Below are 21,466 nucleotides of genomic sequence, written 5' to 3'. Positions count from 1 at the left end.
TCCCTCAGACAAAACTGTGCTTTTTGGGTCCAATTTGAGAAGAAAGGAACAAAATAGAGATCTTGAACTTGGAAATGTGCAATCGCCTTTTGTTTGTTTCTTAGCTTAATGAAAACTGCAAATTCTCCTGGCATAATTGAAATACATATTGACAACACCTTGAGGGTGTCTCTGAGGCAGAGGCAGGCTGTGTCTGTGTGTGTGTATGTGCACATGCATGTGTGTGCACTAGTGCATCTGTGTTACATGTTTCAATTTTGAGAACCTCAGAAAGTTCCACAGTGTTTTATTCCATATTATTTGATATCATATGTGCAGTGAGCTCTCACCCATCCCTACTGCAACAGACTCTTAGTGTGTCAGTTCTGGAAGGTTTCCATTTGCCACAGAACCACAAACCTCAGTTGCTTGACTTTCTTATTGTTTTGCAACTTCTGTGCTATGTCATGGGCTGGACGTCAGTGGGCGGCATGTTGATCTATGATACAAGGTACTGGATTTTTGTGTCACGTGCCCTCTGCAAAAGGATGGCTGATCGCAGGAATTCCATTTGTTTGGGGCCAGGTGAATTTGTGAGAGAGGTTTAATAAAAGCCCTGACTCACCTCTAAGATGCAGCAACTGATGTAGTAGTTTACCTTAAGGCAGAGTTACAGTCACAACCACCTCTCTATTTATGCATATCCCACCATGGGAGTAAGTTATCAAAACCTTGACACTTGGGAGATGTAGGTTTTAGTAATGCAAATGACAATAAGAAACATTCTTTGTACTCTTAGAAATCAGAGAAATAACCTAAAATCTCTTTTATTAGAAAAATGAACGACCACACTTTGTTGAACGTTTGGAAAATATAAAGAGACAAAAAAAAAAAAAAAAAGGGAAATAAAAAATACTTATGATTTTACCACCTGGAAGCAAAAATACTTCTTGAATTTTTTTTATTGGAAATTTACAATTCTTGCATTCAACTCAATTCTGAAGCTAAAGGTGACCCTCTTATCCCCACCTGCGCATACTCAGTACTGAGAGAAACTGATTAAAAAAAAAAAAAAAAGGCCAATTGGAAACACTTTGCTGTTTCATTCCTAGAACAAGTATGTATAAAGTCCACGAAAACAGCACGTGAGGGTTAAGTTTAGAAATGCTAGGCCATATGATTTCATAGGAAAGGACTAAACTATTGATTTTTCCAAATATGATGCCTTAACTATTACTTTTTAAGTCTTTTAAGTCTTTGTTTTTTTAGGACAAAATTGAAAGGAAGGTAAAGAAATTTCCCATATACCCCCCACACCACACATCACAAGCTTTCCCATTGTCAACTTCCCCCATCAGAGTGGTCCATTTGTTATAAGTGATGAACCTTCATTGACACATCATTATCAACCAAAGTCCACAGTTTACATCACGGTTCACTCTTGATGTTGTATGTTCTACAGACAAATGTATCTACCATTACAGTATCATACAGAATATTTTAACTGCCCTACACATCTTCTGTGTTCCTCCTATTCAGCCCTCCTCCCTTAATCAAAACTTTTCATATTATAACTTTAGACCTGTAAAATATAGTTAATTGTATATTTTGTTGAGAAAGAAAAAATGGAAATTAATTAGGTCAATGGAAAAGAGTTTTTATTTATGAACCAGGGTTTTGTTTATAGTTCCCTGTGGGTGAGCAAGCACTTATTAAGATCCTTTGTGGGACATTTATTTTCAAGCATTCAACAAAGAATAACTATTAACTTAGTTTATGCAACGAACTTCATCAACTCTTTAAAGCTCATGGATAATCAACAAAAAAAAATTACTCATTTTATTACTACCATCATCAACCTGATGATTTGTTTACTTAAATGATAATCATGATCTTCATTAGAGGCTATTACATAAAATGTTTTTATTGAGTCAAATGATGAATTATGGATTCTAACTTTTACTTAAGGTAATCATCAAGTGTTAAATTATTTGTGGGACTTTCGTACACAGCTGGTAGGAGGATAAATTGGTATAGCCGGTTTGGAAGACCTTTTGGCAGAATCAATTAAAGCCAGACTACACACACACACACACACACACACACACACACACACACAGACAATGACCCAACAATTGCAATCTGCAATTCTAGGTAGATACTTAAAAGAATGTGTGTAATTTTGTGCATAAGACGACATGTACAAGAATATTTATACACTATAGTGGTAATCAGCAATCTGTTTCTGTGAAGGGACACATAGCATATATGTTAGGTATTGGGGATCAGCATATATGTTAGGTATTGGGGATCAGATGGTCTCTATCATGACCAAACTCTGCCATTTTGTAGCATGAAAACAGCCATAGGCAATATGTAAATGAATGGACACGGCTGTGTTCTAATCAAACAGGCAACAGGTCAGGTTTAGCCCATGAGCTGCAACTTGCTGACTTCTGTTCTACAGCAAAAGAAACAAACAAAAGAATGAACTACATCTATATGCAGCAGCATGCATGAATCTCATAGACAGTGTTGAGTGAAAGAAGGCAGACAGGATAAAGAATATACTCTTTAATTTCATCTAAATAAATTTCAAAATCAGTGAATGGTGATAGAATTCAGTGCATCAGAATGGAATCTTTGGGAGGTAATGTCTAGGAGGAGGTATGAGGGAAACTATCTGTATTGATCTGTGTGGTTTTACACAGATACATTAACTGTAAAAATTCATTGAGTTGCACTTAAAAACTAGGTATTTCTCAGAATTTAAGCAATATTTCAATTAAAAAGTTAAAAACCCCACTTTTATCAAAATAAACTAATAGCTAAATAAATGAATAGCAAGAGAAATAGAAGTGCCAATAAGTATATAAACTACCATTTCAATTGTTGAAGCTATTGATAAATATAAGCTGACACATATGTATGCACATTGTTGGTTCATGCTTACTAATGTTAAATACAGTAATTGAACATTTTCTCTCTTAAAGATGCTGACATTTGAAACTGATCTAAGAAATTTTTCCATAGGAAAGTAAACAAAATAAACATGGCAGTCACATGTTTTGTTTTTAGTTAAACACTTCTCCATTTTCAACAGTACAATTGCTACAGGGCAAAAATCTTTTATTTATTGTTATGTCCTAGAAATTTACACAAATTTGTAAGGTCACATGTCAGAGACCTGTCCATTGAATTTCTAGAACCTTAGGAAGTAGACAAGTCTGGGAGAAGAGTTATCATCTCCCTCTTACTTGAACTGCAAACTTAAAGTCCTATGAAAGCAATATTTGAAAGAACTAAGTCCTTTCAGATATTCAGAGATTTGCTTAAGACTCTGTTATGAAGGTCAAGATGAGAGAATCACTTGAGCCCAGGAGTTAGAGACCAACCTGGGCAAGATGGTGAAACCCCATCTGTACAAAAAATTTAAAAATTAGCCGGGTGTGGTGGTGCACACCTGTAGTCCCAGGTACTTGGGATGCTCAGGTGAGAGGACTGCTTAAGCCCAGGAATTCCAGCAGGCAGTGAGCTATAATCACACTACTGCACTTCAGCCTGGGCAACAAAGTGAGACCCTGTCTCCAAAAACATAAACTTTTTTTTTAAAGACTCCGTGATATTCCAAATGTCTGTTAAATTATACAAAATATGATCATAGTCATTCATATACTGTTACCCAGAGTCCTCTTGGCATTTCATTGGTCAACCTTCTTGTAAACATGATTCATGAGGAAATATTTTTCCTGACACAAAGAGTGAAATAGCAGACAAAATAAGGTACCTTTCCATAGACTGCCTGGTATGATTAGTTATTAACAAACCCGTTCTATAAACAATGCAGTAATTCAGGAATATGATGTTAATTTTTTTCCTCAGAAACAAGGAAAATGTATTTTTGAGTTCAATATACACTTCCAAGATGTCCAATTTCTTTTTTAAATACTTGATTTTCTAAAAGAAGAGAAAATATTGAAATGCCTTTTCCTGAAATTTACATCTCTATATAAATTTTAGAAAGCAGTTTGACATAGTAATCCTTTCTTGTATTTACTATTCATATTCCAAAACTCTCATATTTGTAGTATATGATTATCATTGAAAAAATGAGGATGGTGCTATTCACCAACTTCATGGAATTCTATATCCTATTAGCATTTCTGGCACTATTTTCTTATATTTCAGAATGTCAGGTCCTCGTTTAGAATGAAGTCTTCAATTTTTCTATTGTATTACAAAGAACTAGAGCTCCCCGAATCCCAGAATTTAGGTAAAGCTAAAATAGCAATGTACAAGATTTCATGTTAACTATCTCGTTAAATTAAAAGTCAGACAATGTAAAAAATGTTGACTACAAATCAAATGTATTAGGCTCATATGTGGTTGGCTACTTTGAAGTAGGCAAAAAAAATTCTACACATTTGGTTTTCATTTATAAATAACCTTAGATTTGCCTGTAAGATTTTTATAGTAAGAAATAATCAGTAATCTTGATAGTGTTCATGTTAGACTCACAAAAGTTGAAAACATGCATTATTCAGTCAGAGGGGAAAATGTTGGGTTTATGAAAACTGAGCTTTCTATACCATCAGCTAGCTACTTCTTTAGAATGGATATCTTGGTAAGGAAACAAAATATCTTTTGGCAATTAGATATGAAAAAGAAATGCTACAGTTCAAAGATAGCAATTGATGTAATGAGAACAAGTATTTATTTATTTAATACTTCAAAATTTGTTCTTGTGCATCCTTTGTAATACACATAATTTGTCTCTTTCTGAAAATTTCTGTATTTTGTGAATATTTATAATCTATAAATATTAGAAAACCTTGTATATTCATAGTTGCGAAGGCAGGTGGTTTGAGATTGGCAGGTTGAGATCTCACAAACCTATATAAATAATTTGTTTAAAAAACATGAATTTACAATGAAATATAATCTATCCTTCTTCCAATAAAAAGTCTAACATTGTTTTGGGGTCAAAATTAAAAGTGACATTGTCTCTGGAACATTATAAAAAGTACAGTTTTATGTATGCAAAGATTCCTAGATGAACTCATCTTGAAAGCAAGAAGCACTTGAATCAAATTTATAGAAGGGAAAAATGAACCAGAAGTAGAGAGGATGAGGAAGAAGAGGCAGTTTTTTTAACTTTTATTGAGACAGAGTCTTGCTCTGTCACCCAGGTAGGAGTGCAGTGGTGTGATCTCGGCTCACTGCAACCTCTGCCTCCTGGGCTCAAGTGATTCTTGTGCCTCAACCTCCTGAGTAGCTGGGATTAGAGGTGCATGCCACCACACCCGGCTAGTTTTTTGTATTTTAGTAGAGACGGGGTTTTGCCATGTTGGCCAGGCTGGTCTTGAACTCCTGAGCTCAGGTGATCCGCCCACCTTGGCCTTTCAAAGTGCTGGGATTATAGGCATGAGCCACTGTTTCTGGCCAGAAGAGGCAGTTTTGATGTGATTGGACAGAGGTGGGCCCAGCTCAGGGGACATAGGTACTCCCAGAGCTCAAATGGCTTAGCACCTTCGGTTTCCTTCACAAAGTGGGAGGTGGATGTAGAGGCATCACCTTTTAGGCCAAGACAGGTCAAAAAATAACCTTCTAGAGTCACTATGCATGGTGGGAGAACGTTAGGGGTGAATATGTAACCTAACACATTTCTTCTACCTTCATCAGGAATTATTTTTTGTGTTTTCTTGGAATTCTAGGCCAACACTGGGTGCTAGAAAACTAAATCAGAGACCTATTGCCTGGAATGTGAGGGTGCATTGGGGAAATAGAGAAGTAACTTCACATGTACAATAGCAGGGAGAGGGATTTGTGAATTGAGGTCAAGACATCACCTTGCAGGTTACCTTGGCTGGCCATAGGAAAAGGACCTGGAAGCAGTTAAGGAGAATAAAGGGAAGGGTCTTTATGAGCATGGAGCAGTTACTCTTTTGAAATGAGAGTTGAGAACACTTAGTTTGTCTTGTCTTTTTTTTTTTTTTTAATTTTAAAGAATAGGCCTGGATATTTAGCATCTAACTCAGCTGGGTCCTCAAAACTGCTGCACATTTTTTTAAACACCTCTATTCAGTTTTTTAAATTTCTTGTAACATTAGTTTCAAATTAACCTAGTTCTGCATGCCTGCATTCATCTGTTCCTCTCCTTAAGGCTCATGAGAACACGGTATTTCCTTCTTAAAAAGAAGGGAAGCGATCAGATGGAAATTCTCCCAGCTCTTCCTGGCTGCACCCAGGCACACCTGTCTCCATCTCCATGCTTCCTCGCCCACGGGGACCATCTTCTCACAATCACAGGTTTAAGGCTCACAACTACTCCCTTTCTCTTCATAAAACTTCAGCCAGTTCTTCTCCTCTCACCATCGAAACATTCTCAAATCCTTCCTATCCTAAGAAACCCTTCCTGATTGCAGAATTTGAGAGGTACTGTCATATCCCCCACCCCCCTTTCTTACTTTTCTTTCTCTTGCTTCCTTTCTTTCTCTCTTTCTCTTTCCTTTTCTTTCTCTTTCCCTCCCTCCTTCCCTCCCTCCCTCCTCCTTTCCTTTCTCTCTCTCTTTCTTCTTTCTTTTCTTTTCTTTTTCTTTCTTTCTTTCTTTCTTTCTTTCTTTCTTTCTTTCTTTCTTTCTTTCTTTCTTTCTTTCTTTCTTTCTTTCTTTCTTTCTTTCTTTCTTTCTTTCTTTCTTCTTCCTTCCTTCCTTCCTTCCTTCCTTCCTTCCTTCCTTCCTTCCTTCCTTCCATTCTCTCTCTCTCTCTCTCTTTCTCCCTCTCTCTCTCTCTCCCCCCCCCCCCTTTCTTTCTTTCTTCTTTTTTTTTTGACACGATCTTGCTCTGTCACCCACACTGGAGTGTGCAGTGGTGCCATCATGGTTTACTGCAACCTCAACCTCCTGGGCTCAATGGATCCTCCCACCTCAGCCTCCTGAAAAGGTGAGACTACAGGCACATGCCATAACCTCAGGCTAATTTTTGTATTTTTTGTAGAGGTGTAGTCTTGCTATGTTGCCTAGGCTGGTTTTGAATTCCTGGGCTCAAGTGATCTGCCTGCCTTGGCCTCCCAAAGTGCTGAGATTACAGGCATAAGCCACTGCACCCAGCCCTCTCAGACCAATTTCTTGACAGAGGAGTGCCTTCAGCTCCCTGTGGCCTGGCTCCATGCTACCCACCTCACCCCACCTTCTGCTGCTGATGTTCTTGCTGTTGTTACCTTCAGGTTGCTAAGTCCAAGCAACACTTTTTAGGCTTGATCTCATTTGACCTCTACAGTATTTTACATTTGTATCATGCCCCACCTTTTGAAACTCTCTCCTCTTGGCTAAGATGGCAAAGATACCATTCTTTCCTTTTCCTTTATCTTTCTGTCTACTCTATTTTATTCTCCTGCCTATTTAGGCTTCCATAGGCTCCTTTTGAACCTGACTAACCCTTTGGGGAATGCTTCTGGGCGTTCCAAAGCACAACCTCATCTCACTCCTCACCTTTCCCCGAGTGATCTCATTCCTGTTATATCGTGACGGCCACTGACTTGTAGATCCCTCTTCTGAGCTGCGCTGCACTGGAGAGTTCCTTGGACACCTCAAATTTACTGTGTCTAAAATTTAACCTCTCCCCACTGCCCCACCCCATGCAAATTCAATTATCTCAGACTCTTCTTTGCAGGACAGGGCAGTACCTCGATCTGTTTAATAACATTTCATACACTCAACCCATTGTAGAGTTCTATCACCCTCTTGAAAAGTTTCCTTTACTTTGTGCCTTCTGTTGTCTCTGACACTGCCTCAATTCAGGTAGGACTCATCATTTCTCACCTGATAGATACTACTGTTCCCTAAACTAGTCTCTCTTCAGCTTGTCGTCCTCCTGTGTATTCTCTACTCTAACCAGATGATCTGTCTAAAGCATGCATCTCACCTTGTAGCTCCTCTGCTTAAACATCCTTCGATGGTTATTTGTCCTATTATAAGGCTCTTCATAATCTCTCCTGCCTTCCTCTCCACACTCGATTGTCTTATCTCATTCCTCTTATTCTATTTTCCAGGCATAAAGACTTTCTTACAGTTTTTAGTTGGTCACATTAAGCTGCCGGTACCTGTTGCTCTTAGAAATACCAACAACACCTTTCCCAATGGGCTGTCCTCAGTGCAAGCTCCAGGGCTGTCTGGAGCTTCTTTTTGACATTAAGCTCCTTAACCATGTCTTGCACAAGGCCTTTCCTGACACCACTCCACCCTTCCCCTTCCCATAAGGCCTGGCATCTCCTGCTTGTGGTTTATCATGCTATGTTGTCATTGTTTGTGTGGTTGTCCCTGTGTCACTAGATTGGGAGCTTGCTGAGGATAGAATTTCAATGTCTTTGCATCCCTACTCTGGCACACAGTGTGTATCTACAAAGTGTTTGTTGATTGAACATGCTTTCTGAAGTGTAGCTTTGTGTAAGGCTGATGGGTCTCATTGAATTCCCTCTTTCTACCTTCAGACAGAAAATGAAGCTAATTCAATACAAGACTGACACTTCTATCACTTTTGGGCTTGGCAACATCAGTTCTGATAGTTTGGACTTTGCTTGTGTTGTTATTCTGCAGCTGCTCTTGTCTGAGCCCTGGCTTCCAGCTGCATTCAAAAATGAGGTGTTCTGTTGCTGTGGAAATGCTGCAACCTTCCACGGAAAGCAACCTTCAAGCTAGGAAACTTGTTTTTCTTACGCAAAACAATATTGACTTCCAAAATTTTAAAAGGCAGTAGGATAATGTAGAATGCCTTTTAAACCATAAACCTCAAGGTGAAATAATTTTCTGTATATTCCCATAAACACGAGAAGACAAAATAATGGGCCTCTTCCTGTATTTTCAGCACAATGCTCTATCTGCGCAAGAATATACTCTGTGGCAACAGGGATCCTATCTTGCTCATTATTATATCAGCTTTCAGAGTACTCCTAGCAGAGGTTTGGGCATTCAGCAGTGCTCAACGAATACTTGTTAATCTCCCTCTTAGGATAGCTCCTCATTGGCTATTTGAAGAGAACTACTCTTTCTTATCTTGTAACCTGGAGTAGTGTGCTTGGGAAGCCACCAGTTAGTTCATGTAGGAGATGACCCATGGCTTTGGTTATGTTAGCAGAGGGTTTTAAATATGAGGCCAACCCATCTTTGACACACTCGGGAGATGCACTCCGGATGACTCTGCTGTTCTCACAAACACATCAGCATGTATCCATTCAGCAAATAGTGAGTTCCTCTTAGGGGCTGGGCTGCTAGATGTTCCAGATGCTGGATACTCAACAGTGAATGAAATGGAGTCCTTACTTCTGTGATAATCACATTCTGCATGTATCGGTGTGTTGCAGGGCAAGGCTGGGGGACAACAATGGACAAATAGAAAATATGTCCTTTACTGATAAGTGCAATGAAAAGTAAAACAAGACAGGGCCTTGGGTGAGTGATGGGGAATGATACTCCCATCATCCTCCCTTGGGAATATCCAGGTTCACTTTACCCTCTTTGGGCAGAGTAAGAAAATATCATTCAGCAATTTTGTTGTCTGAGCATGCATATAGAGAGAGTGAATTCATGGATCCAAGTGACAGCAATGAAGAGCTTTGAAAGTGTAAGTTAAAATTAATTCAAATTCCTGAGACATTCTAATCTTAATAAATCAAAATCAAGCAACTTGAAAGCTTCTGTCTTTCAACATAGACTTTACTTGTAAAGTCAAGTGCATGCAAAATAATCTTTACAATAATCTTTCTTTCATAACCTATGAGGATAATATGTTTATTACTAAATTGCCAACATGCACTTGAAAATATCTGTTCACTTGAACCAAATTGAGATCGTTTAATATTTAAAATCTACAATACTGTCAATTTGCATATAAAAATACTACTAATATAAAATGAAGTGCAAGGACTTAGAAAAAATTGAGTATTACTATTAATAAAAATACTTATAGTACTTCTAAAAGTTCACTGAATGTTTTAATACTTATTGTCATGTAATCCTCAACAAACTTAATAAGGTAGACAATAATATTGTTATTAATGTTTATTATTCAATTTTAGACAAGAGTGAACAAGTCTACAAACCCCTAAATGCCATGCCTCTGCTCACACAGTTATTAGCTGGTACCAGGTCTTTCAATGCCTTCTTTCTACAACACCACAGTAGCCTACTTTGATACCAAATCTTATTTTGCCTTAGAAAAGATTGTGTATTATTTTTTAAGAAACAATACATAGGTCTCATAAGTGTCCACATGCAAAAACCAAAAGCTGAAGCAAGTGATAAGAGCAAAATATAAATATAAAATAACTCCCAACTTTATTAGGTGATAAAGTTCCAAAAAAGTGAAGAAAACCATTTTTCTCTACTGTCACAGTTGAAAATATTATCTTGTTTCTTAATAAAATACTATAATATTTGATATCAAGAGAAAAATAGAATTAACATGTTTTTTTAAAAAATCAAACCAGAATTCAGGTTGTCAGATACACATTGGGTTAAATATGCATTGGTTTAAACTTACTTAATTTCACAAGTAGCTGATGAATGGCTGTACTTAATACTACCCAGTACCTAGGAGCTTATAGAGTATTCTCTGACACGCTATAACTAAATTGAAAAGACTCTCTAACTAACTAAATAAAAGAGACCAGAACTCTCTTTTATCTGGTACTTCTGTCCTTTTTAGGGCCAATGATGACAGTCAAGCTCTCTATAATCAGGTCTCAAATTTCTTTTCAATTTATTCTTTCATCTACCTCATGGCCTGAAACACTGCCCCAGAAACACTCCCCAGTTTATCTCTAGGCTTTTGAGAGTGGTCTTGCATCCATCTAGAGTGCTGCCATGTTCTCAACTTTCATATATAAATAGATGAGTCTTCACATCCCTGCTATATGCACTCTCTCCATATTTTGAAGTCCCAATATATTTTATCTTTATTTCTTCTGTAGCATTTATCAGTCGAGTTGGTGTTGCATACATTGGACTTCAGTACTTGAATCTCTTGCTGAACAATAAATCCTCTAAGGGGAGACTCTATGCCCCACTGGTCTTTGGATTCCCAATTCTAAGCACATGACCTTGTAGGTGCTTGGTGCACACCCAATTAATAAAAATTAGATGAAGGTCTCGTTCTACCCTGGAGGTAACTTGCAGTTTTGAAGAATGTATTTAATATTTTAAAAAATTGTCCTTATTTATATAATGTTTTAACTTTTCAATTGCTTTTTTCAACACCATTGATGTCATCAGTAATAATTTATTTTTATTAGCTTATTTGTATTTGCTTATTATCAATTTTTACATTTTCAATTATTTATCATTTATGCATCAACTTATTGATACATACACAATATTTAGGGCAGACATCATCATAGGCTTCTCCTCACAGAACATCTCATTCTCTCACCAGAAAAATCCCTGGGCTAGGAAGGACAAATGTTTTTATTTCCACTTTGCAGAAAAACTATGAATTGAATCCTAGAGAGATGAAGCAACTTCTATGAGTACATGGTTAATTTTTCAGAGCTAGTGCTACAAAGCAAGTCCCTCTATGCCTATGTTGAGTGTTAATAAAATATAGATTTTCTGGTGTTCTGTTATTCTGAAGATTAGCTATCATTTAAATAATTTATAATAATTTTCAACTAGAAAACTGACTAATATGAATACTCCCTTGTATATGTAAGGTTATGTCAGGTAAAAAAGTGCCTATTGTACATTCCAGTAGTCATCAGCATGAAAGAAATCATACATGAGACAAAAACAGGGCCACTGAAAATTGCAAATTAAAAAAATTAAACCTTGATAAAGAGGATGGAGAAATTGAGCCAACAAAATATCATAAACTAAAAATTAAGGCTTATAATTTGAAAAAAATCCCACTCTAATAATAAGAAAAAGAGGAAATACAAAGAAGCACTAAATCTGATCAGGAATTTCTCTTTGAAAGTTTCTTTTCTGATGATTTATCATTTCACAGAGCAAGGTTCACAAATGAACTGAGAAGTGAATCAACATTGATCATTTTACATAATTTCTTTAAATACTCTTGGCTCTTTTTGCCCAACAGTTTTCATTATGCTTTTGAAAAGTAAACTCTTTTTTGTAACCTGCCATACTTCACGCATTAATTATACAATGAGAGATAATGTCTCTTCCACTTCCTCTTTTCGTATCTGTTCATGAGACCTGAAGAAGGTAAAAGTCTTGCTATACAGTTGTATATCCATTGATATAATTATATAAACTTCTGAGCCAATTTGAACTTGAGTGAAATCTTATGGCTAAATTTATAAAAAAGAAGGTGGAGAGGGGAGGACAGGGAGGCAGAAACTCTACACACATTGCCCTAAGCCTGAAGGAAAGAAGAAAGCAACATTTATTACAATTTGGTGTTTATGTTTAACTTGATCATCCACATTTGCTCTCTGAACAATTGTAAGGAATAAATAGTTAACACTCTGTGTAGTCAGCTCTGCAGTACACACCTGTATTTACCTTCATATCCAACATGAGTTATTCTCCTGAAGCCAGAAATAATTCCCTACTAGACCTATACATGACAGTAGTTTGGTTCCATTTAAAGCTGCATTGAATTCGGCGCACCAGAGTAACTCAAGGTGAATTTTACACTTATGTCTCATTTAACAGAATGAGTCAGAAGTGTGATTTTCAGTAAGAATGACTTATTCGTGGAAGTCGTGAGGTAGACAACTGAAAGCATAAAAACAGTACTTTTCAGAATGATCTGGGGACTCATCAGTAGAAGACAAGGAAATGCAAATGGAGTCTCTGGCTAGTGACCCTTCTCCATATTCCACCTCAACTGTGCTGAAACCAGTACACAGCTAGGATCCAGCAGGCACCCAAGCCTAGAGTGTGAGGGGGTAGACAGGGAGGTTTCCAGGGGGGTGAGCCAAGGGCTTGACTAGTTAAAGATGAAGATGTCTCAGGTTGGCCCACATCAGGGATCTGAATATTGAGGTGGCCCCATGTATTTGGTTTTCTCATTTAGAAATTTTGATTTATTCATAAAAATGTTATAAAATTACCTGCAAAAATAAAAACTACATTTGTGGTTGGCAGTGCTTATAAAACACAATAGTCCCTTATGATATCAGAGACTCTTTATACTTTGTGGTGTGAGATGTAAAGTTTTCTCAAAAAATGCTTTAGAAAATCATAAGAACATTATCTGAGATTCCTTTTGAAGATAGCAACAAACTAATTAATACCTTAGATAGTGGTGAAGAGGTGCTTTTTGTGTTAATACAGATGTTCTTTCTTGAAGAAATACAAAGTATGGGCTCAGTTTTAGGGACTTATGTGCTCATAACTTGATTTCTCTTGTTTAAGGGAATAAAACATTAAACTTCTTTCTTTTATCATCTAGGATCATTTTGCTGTGAAGTGGCAGTCCTTGGGCTTCAGGTGAATATATGTTAATGGTGGGGTTGATCCATGTGTATTGATATCCATAATGATTTTATTTTGGTATTCTTCTATCTAAGATTTCAAAGGACTTCATAAGTGTCTGAATTACATGTTGCAGCAATTCTCTTAAAAAATCTAAACCTTCTTAAATATAAGCTCCTCAAGGGCACAATTTTCACTATGTGAGCAACTCAAACTCACTAGGCATAATATTATCTTGGAACACTCATTATTTACTGTCTATCTTAAAGGTAAAATGTATACTTGTTCTTCCTATGTGTCCTGAAACCAGTAAAAACTTCCATTCTCACAGTTCCTTTTATTATTTAGTTCTGTATTATGAAGAAAAGGGAAATCTAACAAACTAATGAAATCTGCAATGTTAATAACCAGAAGCTTGGCCGGGCGCGGTGGCTCAAGCCTGTAATCCCAGCACTTTGGGAGGCCGAGACGGGCGGATCACGAGGTCAGGAGATGGAGACCATCCTGGCTAACACGGTGAAACCCCGTCTCTACTAAAAAAATACAAAAAAACTAGCCGGGCGAGGTGGTGGGCGCCTGTAGTCCCAACTACTCGGGAGGCTGAGGCAGGAGAATGGCGTAGACCCGGGAGGCGGAGCTTGCAGTGAGCTGAGATCCGGCCACTGCACTCCAGCCTGGGCGACAGAGCGAGACTCCGTCTCAAAAAAAAAAAAAAAAAAAAAAAAAAAAAAAAAAAAAAAAAACCAGAAGCTTAATTAAAACTCTTCTATTGCCAGAGATATACTTTGAAAGATAGGGCTTCTCTCAATTTACTTAGAATAAATGACCTAATTATGTAAGGTGCTTGGGATGGATTTCACCTGCCACATAGTAAGTGCTCAATTAACTGTAATTATTATGACAGTGGTAGCAACATAAAACTGACTTATATAAATACGTTTCTAATTTTAGAATTTTGTGCAATCTAGCAGATTCATTAGAGACACATTTGGCGGACAGGATTGCTTTCTGGCAGCTATATAAACAATACTATATAATCTAGAAGAGATGGAAAGAGAACTGATCTTACTTTAAGTGAATTCAAATCTACAGGCAGTAGTAGAAAGTCTCTTGCTCTTCTTCTAGCTATAAATTAATCAAGCAACTGACATGGAAGACAGGACACAGAAACATTCAGTCAAAATAGATGACGTATTCATGCGCTTAAAATTATTATGAGTTAAACATTGATTCAAGTTACTAGACCAGGTGAAAGCTACAATCAAATAATATTTCAGTGGTAGTAAGGTACTTGCAGTATTAGACCATTTGCCTCAATTTCCTTATTTGTGAAATGAAGATAACAATAGCACCAACCTCATCTTGTTATTGTGGAAAATTAAATGAGTTAATTATTGAATAGATTATTTGATGTGGTGGTAAGACAGTTTCCCAAATCCAAAACTGGGACACATGGCTTGACAAAGGATTTTTTTCTGCTTCCATCTGTACCTGTTTTGTCTGTCTGTCTATCTATCTATCATCTATCTATCTATATATCTATGTAGTACCTGAAATATTAGAACTTTGGAGACATTTTCATTTCACACTTTCAAGGTGAAGTAATATTGGATATTTGAAATGGGTATATGTATGCAATACTATATTCTTTGTTCATGTGCTTCTAGTAAAACGTTCATTTTTCAATGAATGTATTACTATATAGCCGCCATCTTAATTAAAATAAAAACATAGAACTACAAAGAGAGATTTAAAAATTAGTGAAGAATTTAAGAAAGATTAGAAGGGTAGAAAAATCTGATGTCTGGTTTTTGTTTGTTTCTTAAGTCATGTACCACCTTTGATTATTTGTCACATGATTATTTTGAATTATAAATTACCAAGATCTTCGCCTGCCTCTGTTTATCTTGCTGTCTGTTTTTCACCAATAATCTAGACTGTCAATATATGAAGTGGGCAGAGCGAATGGAAAATGCTAAAGTGAATATTTTTTTCTTTGCTTATTAATATAGTTCAAAGTTAGAATCTACAAAGGTAAAAATTTGGTGAAAATAAAGTTTAGAAATTATTTTTATTTATCCATGCTACTGTTTACTTCTATTACCATAATGAATTGCAACTTTATTGGGCATAGTTTAGTGGCTTAAATAAGATCTAAACACTAGACCTAAAATTTTACTGTTTAGAAACTTCCATATCATGATTTGGGCCATTTCTCACTTTGAGGTTAAGTGCATCACTTATATTCCTATAATTGTTTCCAACCTATAAAATGAGGAAAATAATACCAACTTCATTACTTAACAGTACATATTAAAAGAGTTTGTCAAAGGCATTGATGATATATCGTCCTACAAGAACACATGATTATTCATTACAATGTTATTTTGTTACAAATGCTGTGTGGATAATAGTTGTGCTGACTTCAGATTACAGTAGTTCAAATATACATTTCTTCCAGGAATTCTACGTAAGGGTTTTGCACTGTGATGTAAGGACTTAATAATTTACTTATCTATCTTATCATCCATCTCTGGTTTAAGAATTACCTTTTCATCAGAGCTACCTGAATACAAACCACCTGATTCTATGTTATGCTGATGATCCAAGAAAAATTTTGAAAGCCTCAGAAGCACGGTCCTTGACTGACTAATTAAGAAAATCAAAACCATTTCTCATCATCAAGTGTTGCACATATAAATGTGTTACAGCTGCCTATATACCCAAGAAAGAACCTATCAGCCTCTTCAAAATGGAATGAGAGACAGTCAAAAAGGCAACAGAGCAACGATAACTCCACATGACATCAACATGCTTAATATATTTAAAATGAGAAGCCTTCTTACCCAGCATGCAAACACATTTGGCATTCTGATCGGGGTTCTCAAACAAGATTTCGCCACACCTCTGAAATAGAAAGATAGCCATGGTTATTTTAAGCTTTCGTATCAAGATTCCCAAGGCAATATATCCATGTGGCCTGACATTACCATAACATTATTCTACTTTTGTTTTCATTGGTTACCTGAGTCTAGGAACTTATGTCATGAGCAGAGACTGGCCTGGTAGTAAAATATTTGAGGGATAAGTTGGAATAGATTGTTTCTGCATGCCTTATGCCCCTGCATGAAGCTGATTCTGTGTGCTCCCATGTGAAGTCATGACTAGAGATGCACTTGGTTTGAAACAGTTTCTATTTCAGTGGAAGATATGTAATCTATTAGGCCCAATAATCTGTGGTTAATTATTCTCAAAGTTGGTCCTTATTCATCTCTCATATTATTCTACACTACCCACTCTGCAAAGCAGAGATACTATCAAGCATAAAGCTAGGTGGCCTATACTTTATCTCTCTGAACTTGGAAGGAAAAACAGATAGATAAATAATGAAAAACTGGCATTCATAATGCTTTTCCTGAACTCACAGACTCACGGAAATATCAACTTTCTTATCTATGTCTTAGTTTTAACTTGCTTGTTAAAACTTTTGTGCAAGGTAAATTCCTGTAGAGATACAATCAGTTATTTAAGAACAGGCCACATTTGTATGATGAATATATTGACGAAGCGTTAGTACTTGAATATATACATAAATCTTTCAAATCAATGAGAACATAACAAGCTAACAGAAAAACGGATAAAGGACGTGAGCAAGCAATTCATAGAAGAGGAAAAATCTGAATGGTCAATAAACACAGAAAACATATTTAACCATAGCTGTGATCAGAAGCAAGCAAATTAAAGATAAAATGAGGTTTATTTTCAACTCAACGATTTCACAAAATTTAGAAGTCTGGCAATAACAAGTGTTTTCAAGACTGTAGAGAAATGGATACTCTCACACATTGTGGGATGGAGTATAAAATGATATAATCGCTTTAGAAAAAAATTTGCAAAATCCAGAAAAGATGAAATGTTCATTCTCTATGACATAGCAAATTGTCTTCTAGATTTATAACTAGAGAAAATTCATATAAAACTTTAATGTCTTGGTACAAAACAGATAAATAAGTGTTTATTCATGCAATGAATAATGAAGCATCAAATTTAGGGTAGGGGGAAGAAATGCTGAGAAATGAAATGTTGGAGGGCACACCGGGGCTATCAATTTTTTCTGTAATGATGTGTCCCTTAAATTATTCTCTGAATGTTTTCCTTCATTTCAAATATTTTGAAATAAGAATTGGCCTCATATTCACAACTCTGAACATAAAAATGGCCCTTTGCACAATACATCTCTGCACCTGTCTTCCTTGAGAGGCCATTTGGTAGCAGACTGGACTGTCTTCATCAATAACTTGTTCTCACTACATATTTCCTTTGTCCTTAAGGAGACTGAAGATGAGCTACATTCACTCATTTTCCTCTTTCTTTTACTGTTCACAACTTGGTTAATTCCACTCCCATCAATCTTTGTTGTATCTATACATTATATATTATAAGACAAAGTAATTTAAGGGGAAAAATTCCTGGATGTGAGAATTCATGTTCTTCACACCTGATTATGACATCCTCTGGTACAAAGAGGGGCAAGTTGAGAGGAGAAAGGATGATGCTGTTACATTCAAGTCAATCCAGTTTTTTAAGGTGGCTTACATTATATGGAGGAGCTGGACAGTTGGTTCAGTGATGTGAAAAGAAAGCAAGCTGCTTTTGTGAGTCAAGAGGCCTGACCATGGAGGAAGGAGGTTGGATGCAACTTAAGGTTGCAAAAGAGCATTGAGTTCTCAATGGAGATCCTACATCTTGAGCTTTCTTCCCAGCTACTCTGCTCGCCTCGTGTCATATTTATCATGTCACCTAATCTCTTCATGCTTCATTTCTTCATAAGTAAACATGGGGATGCCAATATATGCCACCGAGTCAGGTCAGAGAAGCAAATGTGAGGACTAATGACCCATGGAGTCTGATCATACTGTTTGTTCCTATTTTGTTGTTTTGGCAGACATTAAATCTTTTCAAATTACTAGGATGCATTTTTTGCATTACCTACATTTTAAAGTGATATTTTTTGACCTGAAAGTGTTAATATTTTAAAATGAAGAATCAGAGGTTTCCAAAAACGTTTTAAACTTCTTGGCAAAATGAAGTGCTAGGAAGCTCTATCAGTTCACATTCTGCGTCCTACAGGGAAACAACTCCAGGACCCTAGGGTGCTCCCCTGCCATTTGCTAAGGACGAAGTCCAGACGTGTGCTGTGAAGGAAGAGCTTTCCTTGCAGGACCTCTAGGGGCAGGGGTTGATGGGTTGAGGTTGCATAACTTCTCTTTGCTACCATAGCCCAAGGGCAGCCTTATATGTGCCACTCAACTGGCAACTTAGTGTGAATAGGGGCACAGGAGCTGGGGTCTTGCTCTCTTTCTTGGCCATAAACAAATTCAGGAGGAGTTTTTGAAACTCCTGTGAAGCATGCATTCCTTAACAGTCATGGCCTGCCTGGGTTCACTGGCCAGACAAGCTCATCACCAAGTAGCAAGAACAGGTATGGTGGCCCTTCCAATGACAATGAGGTGGTCCTCTTCCTTGTCTTCATCTACCTGGAGGTCTGGGAAATTGCTGAGGCACCTTTACCTAGCTCTTTAATTGCCCTGTTTTGTAAAGTTACCTGATGATGGTAACAGATTTGAAAGCAATACCCGAGGGAATCTGATTGTTCTCAGGGCTTGAAAGAAACCTGTTTCTTTCTAGTGCTTTTTCTTACTGATGCCAGTGTTTATCCAGTCTTTGCTGCCAGGCTCCTGCTTGCTGTGCAACCCAGGGTGATGACCCAGTTTACGAGATTAATTGGGCTAAGCCACAGGGTCTACGTTTCAGAAAACTGCAGGATCTGCCCTGGGGGAAGGTCTTGTGCCCTGCTGGGTTTCGGGTGCTGCAACCCTTCTCCTTCTATGCTCTAGTCAAGCTTGCTGGGAGTCCCCATCCAAGCACCCTGCTGCCAGGTGACCCTGACTTTGTACCTGGTGCTGCTCACCAGGATTCTGTCTAATTTTCAGGATCCAGTCTCTCCTTAGGGATTCTGTCTTTGTCTTGTCTTCTGTGCCTGAAATATTGAGACCAATCTGCTTTGTTCGTGCCCATCTCTCCCAGCCAACACTGCCTTCAGATAATAGGGCATAGTTATTGAAGACCTTGTCCAAGGGGCTGGATCTCTGCTAGCAACAGAGAGATCCTGCTGGCACATGATCTTCTTCCATAGCACAGAGGATATGAATTCATGTGTGTAATGTCCATTGCCCTCAGAGACCATAAAGTCAAACCATGTTCATTGTTAGTGTTCCTAACATGCCTCATTATTGTAACCCTGATACCTTGTTCATAACAGGGCCTTTGTAAACCTTTGTGGATTAGGTAGACTAAATATTTGTCGACTTGCTAACATTTGTACCCACATTATGGGCTAAGCCTTGTACTAAGTGCTGTGCATCTACTTTTCACACTCTCATTGTACTCTTTTAGCAGAGTAGAAAATTGAGGCACAGGCAGTACCACTTACTATGGAATACTCTTCTCCAGTGCTGGATAGAATAAATGTTGACAGGTTACCAGATGCTTGACCGAGATACATAGATTCTCAAATATCGGCTACTTTTGACCTGCTCATTGCCTTGGCCAAATAGACTATCTTTACTTTTATCCTCTTCTCTCACCCACTAACCACTGGCTGTTTGCAAGAATTGCCATCTAGTAGACCACAGGCTTTGGATCAGACTGATCAAAATTCAAATCTTGTCGCTGCCTCCTCTTATCACTGTACTATCATGGGCATTTAGTTTGGCAAATCTGACTTCTTATCTGTGAAACAGGGTAATATAATCTACATCATAGTATCATTGCAAGTTTAGTTTTTTACTTCATTATGCACAAGAATGTACTGATTTAAATTATTGTAGATAAGACTGTAATACAAAAATAAAAATTAATAAATTTAACTCATCCAGTAAAATTCTATTTTAATTCCCATATTAGTTTTTAGGATTGAAAATGAAGAAATTCTTCTAATTTTAAAAGTCACAATATTTCACAAGTTGGTTGCTAATTTTTATTTATTTATTAAGAATTTTCCACATTGTATCTAAAACTGGACTTTTATTCAGGAAGAGAAAGATGAATGCTATAAAATATTGCATCTATTATTCACAATAGCCAAGGCATGGGCCAGCCTAAGTGTTAATCAACAGTTGAATGGCTAAAGAAAATGTGATATATATACGCACAATGGAATATTATTCACTCTTGAATAAAGAAGGAAATCTTGTCATTTGTGATAACAGATGAATCTGGGGGACATTGTGTTAAATGAAATAAGCCAGGTACAGAAAGACAAATACTGTAGGATCTCACTTCTATGTTGAATTCAAAACAGTTGAATTTGTAGAAGCAGAGAGTAGAATAATAGTTACCAGGAGCTTGGGAGGTTGTGAAGTTAGAGGGTGAAATTGGAAAAATATTAGTAAAATATTACAAAATCTTACCTAGGAGGATAAGTACAAGAAATCTATTGTACAACATGGTGACTATAGCAATAACAATGTACTGCACATTTGAAAATTGCTAAGAGAGTAGATTTTAAGTATTCTCACCACAAAATGTTAAGTATGTGAGGTAAGGCATATGTTGATTAGCTTGATTTAGCCATTTCACAATGTACACATATCTCAAAGCATCATGTTGTACACAATCGATATATGTAATTTTAATTTGCCGTTTAAACACAATAAAAATTACCGCACCTATGCTTACATTAAGACAATTTTTAAATTAAAATAATGTAATTTCCATGAACTAAATAATATGTTCTAGCAAAATGTGCACAAAATATATTTCTCTTAAGTAAACTGAATTTTATCATCACTTTCACCATACGTTTAGTTATAAAAAAATTGATGTTAGGAGTCATTTTTAAAGTCACCCTTATGTATTAAATGAATCTCTTTTCCTTAAAGAAAAATTATAACCAATTGATAATATTAAAATATTGGTAATAGTCCCACATCATATTCAATAGAAGTTATTAAAAACAGTGAAAAGCTCATGTTTTTGTTCTCATTGTTCAA

General features: G+C 36.8%; 1 protein-coding gene across 2 annotated transcripts in view; it reads right to left on the bottom strand.

The window, feature by feature from the left end:
• Nucleotides 1–21,466, bottom strand: part of PDE7B (phosphodiesterase 7B) — a 332,402-nt gene that overhangs the window by 219,847 nt on the left and 91,089 nt on the right. The window contains exon 2 of one of the 2 annotated variants that reach the window (XM_008006932.3): nt 16,259–16,319. In XM_008006932.3, coding sequence (XP_008005123.2) covers nt 16,259–16,319 — 61 coding nt within the window. Of the gene's footprint in view, nt 1–16,258; nt 16,341–21,466 lie in introns of those variants that run through there. The other variant, XM_008006931.3, reaches the window with a different exon arrangement.

This window comes from Chlorocebus sabaeus, chromosome 13 (genome assembly GCF_047675955.1).
Source record: "Chlorocebus sabaeus isolate Y175 chromosome 13, mChlSab1.0.hap1, whole genome shotgun sequence".
Taxonomy (NCBI): domain Eukaryota; kingdom Metazoa; phylum Chordata; class Mammalia; order Primates; family Cercopithecidae; genus Chlorocebus; species Chlorocebus sabaeus.
The sequence above is the reverse complement of the archived record's forward strand: the minus strand, read 5'-3'. Positions and strand labels throughout refer to the sequence as shown.